General features: G+C 31.1%; 1 protein-coding gene across 1 annotated transcript; it reads left to right on the top strand.

Annotated features, from left to right (window-relative positions):
• Positions 1 to 1,319: 1,319 nt before the first annotated feature.
• On the top strand, positions 1,320 to 5,234 carry LOC116013137 (protein SUPPRESSOR OF GENE SILENCING 3-like). The gene is made up of 6 exons (XM_031252791.1): positions 1,320 to 1,414; positions 1,877 to 2,888; positions 2,970 to 3,264; positions 3,364 to 3,608; positions 4,458 to 4,579; positions 4,854 to 5,234. Exons 1-6 carry the CDS (start codon positions 1,320 to 1,322, stop codon positions 5,053 to 5,055), a joined length of 1,971 nt encoding a protein of 656 aa, XP_031108651.1. The 3' UTR covers positions 5,056 to 5,234.
• The last annotated feature ends 10,338 nt before the right edge of the window (positions 5,235 to 15,572 follow it).

Raw genomic sequence — 15,572 nt, 5'->3', positions numbered from 1 at the left:
AAATATAACGAAACATATGTACGGTTAAATTCTTATATTGTCCCGGTTATATTTACGTTTTTTTTATATTTCCGTTACTTAAAAACGGAAACCTAACGTCAGGGTCCAGTGTCAAATTTTTAAAGACGGAAACCTAACGTCAGGATCCAGTGTCAATTTTATAATAATTGAAGGTTGAAATATAAATACATCCATAATCGAAAGATTGCATTAATTCTTTGGGTATAAGTCAAGGATCTAAAGTGCTATTTTCTTTTTCTTTAATTAGCCTTTATAGCCATGTACATCATGCATTAGATGTTGTACCTCAAGTTTTAGTAGTGTAGGAACATTTTGAATTTGGCCATTTGGCCCCTGTTACGACTGTACATATTCCTTTAATTTAAATTTCGGGCCCCCTATATATATTCGCGTTATTTCCTGCTTCTCACGCCACCCTCATTTCACTGGCTTCATCAGTGTCACTCTCTATATTCTCTCCTGGAATAGTCAATCGTCGGCTTTCAACTACCTTTTTGCCGGAGAATTCGCGATCTCCCTTCATTCTCTCCGTCAGTCATTTTCAGGTACAACTCTTAGCTAAAGATCTGAAATGTTGCTCTTCTCTTTTCTCCGATCTGTTCTCTCTATACATACACATAGTTTACGTGTATATATTCGCTTGATTGTAAGAACTGCATGTTGTAAAGATACACATGCGTAGATGATTCTACTTGACGTGTTATATTTTCGCCTCTCGCCTCTTCATGTACGAGTATATTAGTATGAATGTAGGTATAGATAATATATGCATGTGTAATGGAAGTGATCATTTGAGTTGGATATTCTGAAATTTGAGGAAATTAATGCGTAATGTATGTGTTCGTGCTTTAATTTCTCTTTGCTTTGCTGCATACAATTGAAGCATGGGTTTCATCTCACCTAAAAAGTTTTTGAACGGATGAACTTTGATATGGGGTTAAGGCTTAATATCAAATTGAAGCATGTGCTCCATCAAGTTCGATTGTTTTATGCTTATATATTATATGCCCAAAAGATATTTTTTCTGTTTGTGGATCCACCGCCAGTGTGTTTGTAATACTTACGCACGTCTTTGTGTATCACTTCTTCAATTTGTGTTTTTCCCTGTTTTAGAGACTTGCAATGAGGTGTTGAAAGTTTTTTTCTTTTCAGTGGAAGACGTTTATTCATACTACTTCATGTTCTTGTCCTGCTTATGTTGCATGATAGTACGTGAATCTTGGATAAAAAAATGGTATAATATATCTTACAGTACATTTTCTCTATACGGGCTATAGTCTATTGAAAAATTTGAAGTGATGGGAGCTTCTTCTTATCCTTCTTCTCCTTCAATCTTGTTCTCTGGGTATGCGCAGAAACAGAACAGAGAAAAAAGGATTGATTATGCTGTTTGGTCATATTCTATTCTAATGCAAATATTTTGCAGGTTTAATCAAACATAAACTTTGGTTTTTAATTAAGAATGACTTCCATGTCTTTGTGGTGGCATTAAGATATGCGAGGTAGAAGGATGTCTGATATAGCGTGCCTTATGCTTTTATATGTGATAGTAAAGCATTATTTTTGTGGTCTTTTTTTCTTTTTTATACTTGTATTAAAAAAGGTATTTCTGTTGTTAGTTTTCTATTTGGCAAACTGCAGATATCTTTGTACATAAAGATAGAAAGAATTATTGGGATGAGTTATTTGTTGTAAACCATTCTATACTACTAATGATCTTGATAATATTTTGCCAGTGTGCAGTGTATATGTAATACAATTAATTTATCAGACTCCTGTTGTCCCATAATCTAAATATGTACGTATAATTTCCATTTTCATGAGTAATGTTGTTGATGATCCTTTTTATGCTCAGTGGTAGCTCGGTCTCAAACTCAAAGATGAGTTCAAGTAGAGGTGGTGGAAAACCTTTTCATTCACCGCCTACAAAGAAAACATCAGCTGCAACATCAAATCTCATGGTTGATCAATTGAATTGTGGAGTGGCAGACCTGAGTTTTAAATCGAAACAAGATGATGGGCAGGAAGTTTATGTTAAGAAGCCCAAGAGTAGGGCTGGAAAGCAGCCGATGCTCCAGGCCTCCACTGCTAATGTTTGGGGAAATTCTGGTCCTAAAGCATGGGGTCATCCAACAAATACAGTGCCCAACTTAGAAATGAGAAATAATGGGGGAAGGGGTTCAGGAAGCAAATGGCAAGCTTATCCTATGAGTACTCCTACTGGTAGAGGAAATGTAAGGCCACAGTCAGCTAACCGGGATTTTGGGACTGTAGCATATCCTCCTCCTGTGGTTCAGACTCCTCTAAAGTGGTCTACTTTAGTGGCTTCAACACACTCCCTTGAGAATGACCAAAGTTCTCATCCTTCTGCAGTGGTTGTCCATACAGAAGAAGAAGATGATGATGAACAATCATATTTGACTGATGAGTCTGATGATGATTTTCTGAGTGATGAATTTGATTCATGTGAAAGTGAAAAGAGCCACGATACGCGCAAACAGAATCGCTGGTTCCAAGGATTTTTCAATTGCATCAACAGTTTGAGCACTGAGCAGATCAATGACCCTGGAAGACAGTGGCACTGCCCCGCTTGCAAAGGGGGTCCGGGAGCTATTGATTGGTATCGAGGATTATATTCCCTGACGGTACATGCAAGAACAAAACGGTCAAAGAGGATGAAGCTACACAGGGAACTTGCAGAAGTATTGGAAGAAGAGCTAAGTAGGAGGGGTACTTCTGTGGTTCAAGCAGGTGAAATTTTCAGAATGTGGAACGGGCTTGCTAATGAAGAAAAAGATTTTTCAATTGTGTGGCCCCCTATGGTAATCATTATGAATACAAGACATGAAAAAGATGAAAATGACAAGGTACATAAATGATATGATCCCAGCTTGATGTCTTTCAGTGGTTAACATTTTTGTGATTCTAATGCATAATTCTCCATCCAGTGGATAGGAATGGGAAATCAGGAACTTCTCGACTACTTCAGCTTTTATGATGCAGTCAAGGCTCGGCATTCATATGGTCCAAAAGGGCATCGTGGGATGAGTATTTTGATTTTTGATGCCTCACCGGTGGGCTACCTTGAGGCTGAGAGACTAAGCAAGCATTTTACTGATGATGCAAGAGATAGAGATGCTTGGGAACGAAACCCGATCACATTTTTTGCTGGCGGAAAACGGCAGCTCTATGGTTACATGGCAGAAAAGAGAGATATAGATGATTTTAACCGGCATTCGCACGGTATATATGTTGTAGCACGTACTAATTAAGCTAGCTGGTTTTATGAGTAGTATGTAGAGTGAGTTAATTACTGATCTGATGTGATGTGCTTTAATTTAGGTAAATCCAGATTGAGGTTTGAGATACTATCTCACCGAGAAATGGTTGTGGATCCACTTAAGAAGATGGGGGAGGACAATCAGCAGCTGATGCATTTCAAGGACAAAGCCGCCAGACACCAGAAGCAGGCAAAAGCTCTTGAAGAGTCTGTTAATGTTGTGGGTGAAAAACTTCGCCAGACTTTGGAAGAAACCAAGGTTGTCAGGTTGAGAATAAAGAAGCACCATGAGGAGAACAAAGATGAGGTATATATATATATATGATCTTGCATTTTAGATCACATAATATTGCTGTTTTTCTAGTTTAATTTCTACAACTTAGCTTGCATAAAATAGACAACATATGTTGAGGGAGGAAAGGGGGATTATTTTGTCCTTTTTGAGTAGATAATTAATTTTGCTTCTAAATCTTAATTGTGATTCTTTATGTTTTTATCTTAGTATTTATTGGTTCATTCATGTTTTTAGCTGCTGATGTCATGGTAACAAATTGCTAGTGCTGAACCAATTCAAAATGCCTGCCTTTTCAATGGACATTTGAATGCATGGGCTTACTGATTAGTAAACACTTTTCATATATACGTAGACTGTAGTTGCTAGTCAAGTAGTCATATTGCCATGTTATGAGTTATGACTGGCGACTGCTACCGGTCGTGAGCTATGAAATTTAATTCCCTTCAATAACCTTTATACAAACTTATTTTATGTTTGGAAATTGGAATAACTCTTTATGAGACCATCCCGACATAAGATGTGTAATACTTTTTATTGAAAATATAATAATATTAATTTTATGAATGTATAAAAACTATTATATTTTAACTAAAAAGTATTAAATGTTTAATGTGAGATGGTCTCACACAAGACTTACTCATATATTTGTCCGAAGGTTTTATTATATGTTCTACTTATTATATTTTGAATTACTACATCCCCATTTTTCAAATTGCACCTTTCCACTTGACCTGAATGGTATATACCAGCTACAAACCCTTGGTCTTTACGCATATATGTAACCTTACAATAAAGTATTACGGAGTATTTTAATTTCTATATTTTGCCCTAGCTTAATTATTTTGTTTGTACTGTTTTCAGATGGACTTTCAAGGAGAGTTCTTTAAGGAGAGTTTTGAAAAGATGCAGCGGGAGCATTTTGACAAGGATAAGCAATCTCATCCAAATAATCTTCCTTCAGTTGAAGATCATCATCTAGAAAGGTAAAATTCATATCCGATCCTTAGCTTGTTTCATTTTGCACTGCTATTGTGCAACATGCACATCGCATATGTGCTTGTCTGCTTGCAAAAAATTCTTAGAACATGTATTGCATGTTACTATTGAAACATGAAACTGTTTCTAAAGAGCACACTACTAGTTCATAGCTGCATTTTATTGCTTGCTTACTGTTGTTTGAAATAAATTAGGGTGCTTTAGTTTTTTGTTGGTATTTCAAATTTTTATTCTGATCTATTTGTCACACATTGAAATTAGGGTGGAGGAAATTGCAAAATATGGGGAGTTTCAGAACTATGGGATGAAAGAGTTCATAGCAGAGAAGGAGAAGCTTAAAAAGGCGCATGAAGAAGAAATAGATGCAATGAGGCGTAGACATAGAGAAGAAGAGGCCGCGCTAGACAAGAAGTTTGAACTGGCTGTGTTGATGGAGAAGTATACTCCACCAGCCTCATATTAATGAGTGGCAAGCCCTCTTTCCCTTTTCCCTTTTCCCATATTGAATAATTGGCTGACTGATGATAAACCTACAGATTGTGCTCTTTACCATTTCCCAAATTGAATTAGCTGATAAAGCTACAGATTTTGGTCAAGGCTAAACTGTTCAGTGCTAAACATTTAAATCAGGCATAATAACTGTTTTGAGACTAACTTGTATGGTTGCTTTTCAGCTTTATGATTTTGTGCAACTTTAGTGCTTGTGGAGGAACTATTTGTATGTTAATTGAGCAAAGTCCCGGCCTGTTTTGTGCAACTTTAGTGCATCTGGAGGGATTGTTTTTTAATTGAGCAAAGTCCTTATATTGCTACATTTAGGGGGTGTATTCAATCCAGAATATTTTTAAAAACTTTCAAAGACTTTTAAAGTGATGAATTTTAATTGACTTTTGTATAGTTCTTCTAGACTTTTTTAGAGTTTTTTAAATTTTTATCAACTTTGTAAGAGTTTATAAATATCCATAGGATAAACATTTATATACTTTTAAAAACTTTTTTTAGATTAAAAAGTCTACAAAAATTATTAAAATTCTAAATTCAATACACCCTTACAAACATTCCATAACTTTTATTAATATATTATTTATAATTTTCTTACAAAAATAAATATTAATTGTCACAAAAATAGAGTATATTATATATTGTCAAATAATGTAATGTACATTTATTATACAAATAATGTATTTTTAGTATATTAAAAATGTACATTACATTCCTGATCCACACAGTTATGTGGACCACAATAATTTACCAACATTCTAATGATAGGCCAATATGTGGGAACAAAGCTTTTGGTGTGGCGTTTCTTCCAAATCTGCCATACCCCCACCGAACACGAAGTACTACATAACACACTAACAACTACATTATGAAACTCTAGGAGGATGCTAAATTCTTCTGCGACCAACCGCAATTTGCTGCTAGTTGCAGCAGAAAATTTCTGCCGCATCAAATTTTATTTTTTGCTGCAATCAGCAGCAAAAATTATTCGTAGCAAAAAATTTTGTTGTGAACATTTGTAATTTATGAAAAGTTTGAAACGTAAAATTGATGAAAAGTTTGTTTAGTTTAGATAGAGGAAAAAAGTTTGTATACAATCTTGAAAAGTTTGGAGGGTTGGATTTCATCTATTTATAATAATGAAGAAAAAGTCTACAGAAATCCTATTCTGACAGAGTATATGAAAGTTAGTAACTTTTTGAATATCAGTAAACTTTTAAACACTATATAAAAGTCTGAATCGAATACCAGTATACTTTTAAAGAGTTTTGAAAAGTCTGAATCCAATACCGATAGACTTTTAAAGAGTTTTTAAAAGTTTAAATTGAATACCGCCAAACTTTTAAAGTCGATAAAAATTTTTAAAAGTTTATAAAAGTCATGATTGAATACACCCCCTTAGTCTTATTTTTTAAATTTTGAATCTATATATTATTGACTTTTATTTGATTTTCAGAATTAGTCTTCTATTTAAATTTTTAAAATTTTTTAATTTTTTTTTGTAATCAAATTGTTTATTAAAGAAGTCTAACATATAATTTTATCATTCAAGTTTCTTGTCTCAAAATATATTTTCTCTTCCTATTGTATACTTTATTAATTGTATGATAAAATTGCGTATTAGCCATATTTGCTAAACATTAGAATAACAAAACTTTTAATGTTGCGGTGAACAAATGAAAGTCAAAGATGTAATGTGACAAAATTTAAAAAGCAAGATTAAATATGATAACATCATAATAGTTGAGGACTAAAAGTAAAAGTTGTTTTGGGAGGAATGTTGAACACTAGAGATGTCAAACGGGTGGACTTGGGCTGGCCCGCTATTGGCTAGTTTAATTTTAGGTCAGGGCTAATTCGGTTTAGTTAAATTTTTGACCGGGCATGGCCCTGATAAAAACAAAAAAGAAGAAAAGTCCTTGTATCCATACTCCAAAGAGCAAACAAATCCGCCTTGTACACTTTGGCATAGTTTCATCGGCGGCCTCCCCACGAATGAGCGATCACTCTTCTTACAACCCGAAGATCCTCCCTTTTGATGTGGGATCCAAGGACTCTCGACCCACTCCAGTCAACTCCGTGTCTAGCTATGGATTCCCAATATTTTCTCGGAGTATCGGTGTCCCCAAAGTCCCACTTGAGCCTTCTATACTAATGCCTCGTCTGATCGTCCCGGTTGTAAAACCACAGGAGTTGCCCTAAAGTGTTGACTGATATATGGTGGTCATTGTTGAAAAGCCGGAACCGGATCGTGGGGCTAATCATTTTGGTAGATCTAATTTTCTTCTTCCCTTGGGGGGATTTCCCCACTCTTAGTTCTAGATCCTTAGATATGGAATTAGATTAGATTTAGAGTTTGCTTTTGGGAATTGAAGATTGAAGTGTAATATTGCTATATCCTTAGATTGGTAATCTCTACTCTATATTTGCATTCCATTAGTTTAATTGCAATTTCTATTTTGGATCTTTCATTGTGTTGATGCTCTCATTTGTTTTGATTCTTGCAATGATTTGCTAGTTTAGAGTTGGGGATTGGAGGTTTCAATCTAGTTATTGTGTTTGATTTGATGCAATTCTTCCATTGATTCTAGAAATGTTGATTTAGGGTTCTTATGTCTTGTGTGGTTGATGTATGTCTTGATTTGCTTCTATTTCCGGGCGGGATAGGTAGTAAAGTTAGGGGAAGTATAGATTGTGGATAGCTGGTCTATATGAGTCATACTCGGCCACATCCCTGCCCTTGGTCCGGAAGTATGAGGCCCGGGAGGGTGGTAGACCAAGTGTTCGATAGAATGCCCCATCCGAACGAGGAACCGGGAGTCGGAGTGTGACGCCACCCGGTGATGGTACCGTGGGCTCCCTTGATCGAAGCCTAGTCGCATTGCCTAAAACTCTCCGTAGTTGTATCAAACATGAGAGCGAGAAAAGACATCCATCTCCTTGCTTTCTTTCATCGTTTTCCTTTGTTTTGCATTTGTTTACCTTGTTTCCATGACTTCTTTTGCCTTAGTTGATTCTTGCAACTCTTGCCTACTAACATCCTAGCTGCCAAGCACTTGATTCGGTTCCAATTTGTCATCCTTGAGAACACGACACTCCGGGTACTTCTTCTCCGTTTTACCGTTTAATTCACATCATCCACCACCACCACTAAAACTACTCTTTCACAGGTGAGTTCCTAACTCATCTAACAGCATTCCTAACCCTCGTAATATAATTATTAGCAAATTTTAACCCATATTGCACCACCAAGTTCAAAATATGGGCTACGCACCTCATGTGCAAATAATGACTCCTAGCAGAAGTTGTGCCCCAAGACAACAATTTGCTTTTAAAAAAATCCATAATAGTATCATTGGAAGAGGCATTATCTATAGTGATAGTAAAGTCATTTCTAATTTTCCACTCAATCAAACAACTCTCTAAGGCCTTAGCTACATACTCCCCCCCTCACCGGTGAGAAGAATCAAGGAAAAATGATATGATTTTCTTTTTTAGCTTCTACTGCTCATCCACGAAATGTATAGTAATGCACATATAATTTATCCTCTGAATGAAGGTCCATGTATCAATAGTCAAGCTAACCCTTTGAGTGCTCAGCCTAAAAAGCTTCTTAAGGTTTAATCTTTCATCTAGGTAAATCTAGTATATGTCTCTTGAAATTGTCCACCTAGAAGGGATTTTAAACCTAGGGCAAACAACAAAATTAAACCTTATAAACCCTTGTCACTCAACAAATCTAAACGAAAGCTCATCAATTATTATCATATCACACAAAGCCCTTCTAATAGCCTCTTGATTGAAAACCCAAGTCCCTAAAACCTCCTCAGAACCATCTGTTCCATAGGTTGAAATAGTGTTGAATGCGAGAAGTGACTGTCTTGTATCCTTAGAATGAGGATTTTTTAGGCAGCCCAACATATGATGTCTCAAAGAAGAAGTGTCATGTTTCTTTGACTCACATGCAAAGATTTTTGTACAGTACATGTATTTTCCTTTAATCAATTTGCCCTCAAGATTAAGAATCTTTTCAAAGTGATCCCAAACTTTTGATCTAGACTCAACCTCCTTCCTCTTCTTTGTAGGAACAGTAGTAGGAGTCTCCATAGGCTGCTGAGGATTTGCCTCAATACCTTGGGCTCCTACTCCATGTTCATCCTCAGCTGAGATGGTAGGGTATCCAGATGCGCTGATGCTTTCCATCTATAATGATGGGCATCAATAAGTCAAATGACCATAATATCACATCACATAAATACTAATAGTCATACAATCATATTTAGGGGACATACAAATACAAATATCCACATACAAGCAAATTATGGACAATACCTTCCACCATAATTTCCATACTCAGAATTCATCATCATATGGAATTTCCCAAATTTTGGGGCTTAGATAGGGACAACAGCTAACAAATATCCACATAAAGCAATAAAGCAGTAAAGCACATTAGGCACAATAACTTCCAACATAAATTCCATACTCAACATTCATCATAATATGAAATTGCCCATATTTTAGGGCACATAATCAGACAATATTACAACAGTCCAACATTCAAACATAATATCAAGTAGGGGTGTGCATTCGGTTAACCGAAATTTTAAAACCTTTAACCGTTAACTGAACCGAAGTTTGTGTTACCGAATTAACTGAACCGAAATTTTTTTCGGTTAACATACAACTCATCCCTAACTTCAAATATTCAAACATCCAGAACTTCAAATCTTCAATCCAATTAGTATTTAGTATATATATATATATATATATATATAAATTCGGTTAACCGACTTTTCGAACCGAATTAACCGTTAATCGAAATTTCAAGATTTCTTTAACCATTAACCGAATCGAATTTTTCAGTTCGGTTAATGGTATAACCGAAAAATTTCGGTTCGATCGGTTAACCAAAAAATTTCGGTAAATTGGACACTCCTAATATCAAGAATACTCAAATACATACATAATGGATCATCATTCATCAAAATATCCAATCATCCAGAATACAACAATATTCATATACATCCATATATCAGCAAGTATTCAATTTCATCATTTACAACTAAGGGTCCTCTAACCATAAACTATTAAAATTACAATCTATATCTATACTATATATAAAAGCATTATCCTCCTCTATAATTTTCCTGCCCAAAAGTAGGGGTATTTTAGTAATATGGTAATAATAATAATAATAATAATAATAATAATAATAATAATAATAATAATAATCTATCTATATATAAAAACAATATCCTCCTCCCAAACTTTCCCGCCCAAAGTTAGTGGTATTTTGGTAAAATCACATATTTTATTTATTTATTATTTTATTAATTTATTAATCTATTAATTATTCATATTTTATTAATTTATTAATCTATTAATTATTCATATATATTTATTCACCTATACTATTATTATGGTAAAATGATAAATAGGTAATATAATATGATTGGTGTGATATAATTGGTGATTGAATAATTGGTGATATAATTGGTGTGATGTAATTGGTGATATATATTTGTAATATATGTAATAGTATAAATAGACCATTTTGCTTGGCATTGTCAATAGCCATCGAATTCCTGTACTCTCTTATTTACACCGAATAGCAATGGCTTCACTTCACTCTGAGATTGTTGGTCGTCAACTTCACCTTAGGCTCATATGGAATATGCTCCGTGTCGTTCATCTTCCAGAGACAAGAGATTCTGAAAAAATAAACTCCATAGAGTGTGTGGTCCATGATTTTGAGGTATTTTCTTTTACTATAATATTAATATTTATGCATATTTGTAGTTTTTTTCACAACATTTTATTTTAACTCTACAAATTCAGGGAACCTTTATACGCATGCATATTCCTGAAAAGTTTGTTCAAAGGTGATTCAAGAAATTTAAAGAAGGTGGAGTATATCGAATTTGTAGATTTCAAGTGGTTTATAATACATATAGAAACAAAACTACAACACACAGGTATATGCTCAATTTTTCTGAAAAAACCACTGTCGGAGTATTGAAGGAGGTAGATTTACCTAGATATATTTATGACAAGGAAGATTACAATTTTTTTGAAGAGGAATGTGATTCAAAAAATGAGGAATCTGTTAACACCTCTCAAGTTTGAAATAGTTATCCTAAAATTGAAATAAACACCTCTCAAGTTTGAAATAGTTATCCTAAAATTGAAATAGTTATTATTCTATAAAATAATAGTTATCCTAAAATTGAAATAGTTATTATTCTATAAAATAAAATGTATCCTAAAATTGAAATAGTTATTATTCTATAAAATAAAATGCTATTAAAAATTGAAATAGTTATTATTCTATAAAATAAAATGCTATTACAATTAGTTATTTCTTATATTAGTCATTGTTCCTATGTAATACGCATTTGACACTTACAATGGCACATTCAATCCTATGTAATACGCATTTGACACTTACAATGGCACATTCAATGGTCGAGTTCATTACAATTTAACAGACAATGGCACATTCAATGGTCGAGTTCATTACAATTTAACAGTAATTGGCACATTCAATGGTCGAGTTCATTACAATTTAACAGTAATTATTTTCTTGAAATTTCTTGGATCGTCAGGGTCTTCAAACGGATAAGCACCAACCAGCATCGCATTTGCAACCTTTTCAATAAACAAACATACAGATCAGACCATGAATTCAATTCTGGGCAATTAACTACTTCGTATTTGTTTAACCATATACAGATTATCAACTAATTAACCAATTATTCAAACTTAGAAATGTGGTTTTTAATTTATTATAAACAACCTAATTCGAATGATAATATCCTACTAACGTGGTCAAACTTATTCCATTTTATTCATATACGATATTATTGGAATTGAAAATTAAATCAAGAATGGGATATCATTGAAATTGAAAATTATAAAACAATATCTATTAATTACATTAAGTATAATGAACATATATGTATTCATCATAATAAAATACAAATTTATTGTATTTTAATTTCTAACCATTTATAACCAAAATTCAAATGGTAATAATAGAAAAATAAAAAAGAATTCTTGATAAAGAAGACTAATAAAATACAAATTTTTTGTATTTTAATTATTAACCATTTATAACCAAAATTCAAATGGTAATAAAACAAAAATAAAAAAAATTCAAACCTCTTGCCATTTGTTTGTAAATATAATGTTAATGCTGATATCGCATCAACTTAATTAGAGTGATGGGATTGAAATTATGTTACGATCCTTACGGAGTAATTTTACATGTATTAATTAATTAAAATATTAATTAAAATTAAAATTAATTAATTATTAATTATTAATCTATATCAATAATATAAAATACAAAATTTATTATAAACAACCTAATAATAATAATAATAATAATATCTATTAATTACATTAAGTATAATGCACATATATGTATTAATCTATAATAAAATACAAATTTATTATAAACAACCTAATTCGAATGATAATATCCTACTAACGTGGTCAAACTTATTCCATTTTATTCATATACGATATTATTGGAATTGAAAATTAAATCAAGAATGAGATACCATTGAAATTGAAAATTATAGAACAATATCTATTAATTACATTAAGTATAATGCACATATATGTATTCATCTATAATAAAATAAAAATTTATTGTATTTTAATTTCTAACCATTTATAACCAAAATTCAAATGGTAATAATAGAAAAATAAAAAAGAATTCCTGATAAGGAAGCCTAATAAAATACATTTTTTTTGTATTTTAATTATTAACCATTTATAACCAAAATTCAAATGATAATATCCTACTAACGTGGTCAAACTTATTCCATTTTATTCATATACGATATTATTGGAATTGAAAATTAAATCAAGAATGAGATACCATTGAAATTGAAAATTATAGAACAATATCTATTAATTACATTAAGTATAATGCACATATATGTATTCATCTATAATAAAATAAAAATTTATTGTATTTTAATTTCTAACCATTTATAACCAAAATTCAAATGGTAATAATAGAAAAATAAAAAAGAATTCCTGATAAGGAAGCCTAATAAAATACATTTTTTTTGTATTTTAATTATTAACCATTTATAACCAAAATTCAAATGGTAATAAAACAAAAATAAATAAAATTCAAATATCTTGCCATTTGTTTGTAAATATAATGTTAATGCTGATATCACGTCAACTTAATTAGGGTGATGGGATTGAAATTATGTTACGGTCCTTACGGAGTAATTTTACATGTATTAATTAATTAAAATATTAATTAAAATTAAAATTAATTAATTATTTATTATTAATCTATATCAATAATAAAATACAAAATTTATTATAAACAACCTAATAAAAATAATAATATCTATTAATTACATTAAGTATAATGCACATATATGTATTAATCTATAATTAAAATTAAAATTAATTAATTAATTATTAATTATTAATCTATATCAATAATAAAATATTATAAACAACCTAATAATAATAATAATATCTATTAATTACATTAAGTATAATGCACATATATGTATTAATCTATAATAAAATACAAATTTTTTGTATTTTAATTTCTGAACATTTATAACCAAAATTCAAATGATAATATCCTACTAACGTGGTCAAACTTATTCCATTTTATTCATATACGATATTATTGGAATTGAAAATTAAATCAAGAATGAAATATCATTGAAATTTAAAATTATAGAACAATATCTATTAATTACATTAAGTATAATGCACATATATGTATTCATCTATAATAAAGTACAAATTTATTGTATTTTAATTTCTAACCATTTATAACCAAAATTCAAATGTTAATATCCTACTAACGTGGTCAAACTTATTCCATTTTATTCATATACGATATTATTGGAATTGAAAATTAAATCAAGAATGAGATAACATTGAAATTGAAAATTATAGAACAATATCTATTAATTACATTAAGTATAATGCACATATATGTATTCATCTATAATAAAGTACAAATTTATTGTATTTTAATTTCTAACCATTTATAACCAAAATTCAAATGGTAATAAAAGAAAAATAAAAAAAATTCAAACCTCTTGCCATTTGTTTGTAAATATAATTTTAATGCTGATATCACGTCAACTTAATTAGGGTGAAGGGATTGAAATTATGTTGCAGTCCTTACGGAGTAATTTTATTATATGTATTAATTAAAATTAAATGTAATTAATTAATTAATTATTAATTATTAATCTATATCTATAATAAAATACAAATTTATTATAAACAACCGAATAATAATAATAATATCTATTAATTACATTAAGTATAATGCACATATATGTATTCATCTATAATAAAATACAAATTTATTGTATTTTAATTTCTAACCATTTATAACCAAAATTCAAATAGTAATAAAAGAAAAATAAAAAAAATTCAAACCTCTTGCCATTTGTTTGTAAATATAATTTTAATGCTGATATCACGTCAACTTAATTAGGGTGAAGGGATTGAAATTATGTTGCAGTCCTTACGGAGTAATTTTATTATATGTATTAATTAAAATTAAATGTAATTAATTAATTAATTATTAATTATTAATCTATATCTATAATAAAATACAAATTTATTATAAACAACCGAATAATAATAATAATATCTATTAATTACATTAAGTATAATGCACATATATGTATTCATCTATAATAAAATACAAATTTATTGTATTTTAATTTCTAACCATTTATAACCAAATTCAAATAAGACTATATATAAAAACAAAATCCTCACTTTAAGCTTCCCGACCAAAACAGTCCTACAATATTTAGGATGCGATTATTTCCTATTTTCCTATTCGTTGTACAATTCTACATTACAATTCCTATCGTACTACAATTCTATATTACAATTCCTATCGTACTACAATTCTACATTACAATTCTATCGTAATAAGACTACTATATATAAAAACTAAATCCTCACTTTAAGCTTCCCGACCAAAACAGTCCTACAATATTTAGGATGCGATTATTTCCTATTTTCCTATTCGTTGTACAATTCTACATTACAATTCCTATCGTACTACAATTCTATATTACAATTCCTATCGTACTACAATTCTACATTATGGTCGTAGCCTTTTTTAGGTACAAGCAAATACCCGGAGTATTCCGGGGTTATCGATCCACAGGGAAGCGGGGTATCAAGCACTAGTTACTAATTAATTCACGAGAAGCTATTCCTACGTTAACAATGGGTATTTATCTATAATTATGAAAACAAAATAAATGAAGCAAGGCAAACGGACTTTTATATACAAGAGATTAAGCGCGGGATTTTTGGGTGTCAAAGTGTTTAATCACCTAGTGCCAATCTAAAGTGAAATAATCATTCGGGTTCAACAAGTGTGGATGATTGCAATCTAAAAGGGAAAGATTACTCTCGTAATTCAATCCCAAAATAAGGTAATTGGAATAC

The sequence above is a fragment of the Ipomoea triloba genome, chromosome 3 (assembly GCF_003576645.1).
Source record: "Ipomoea triloba cultivar NCNSP0323 chromosome 3, ASM357664v1".
Classification (NCBI taxonomy): domain Eukaryota; kingdom Viridiplantae; phylum Streptophyta; class Magnoliopsida; order Solanales; family Convolvulaceae; genus Ipomoea; species Ipomoea triloba.
This window is presented reverse-complemented; position numbering and strand designations above follow the sequence as displayed.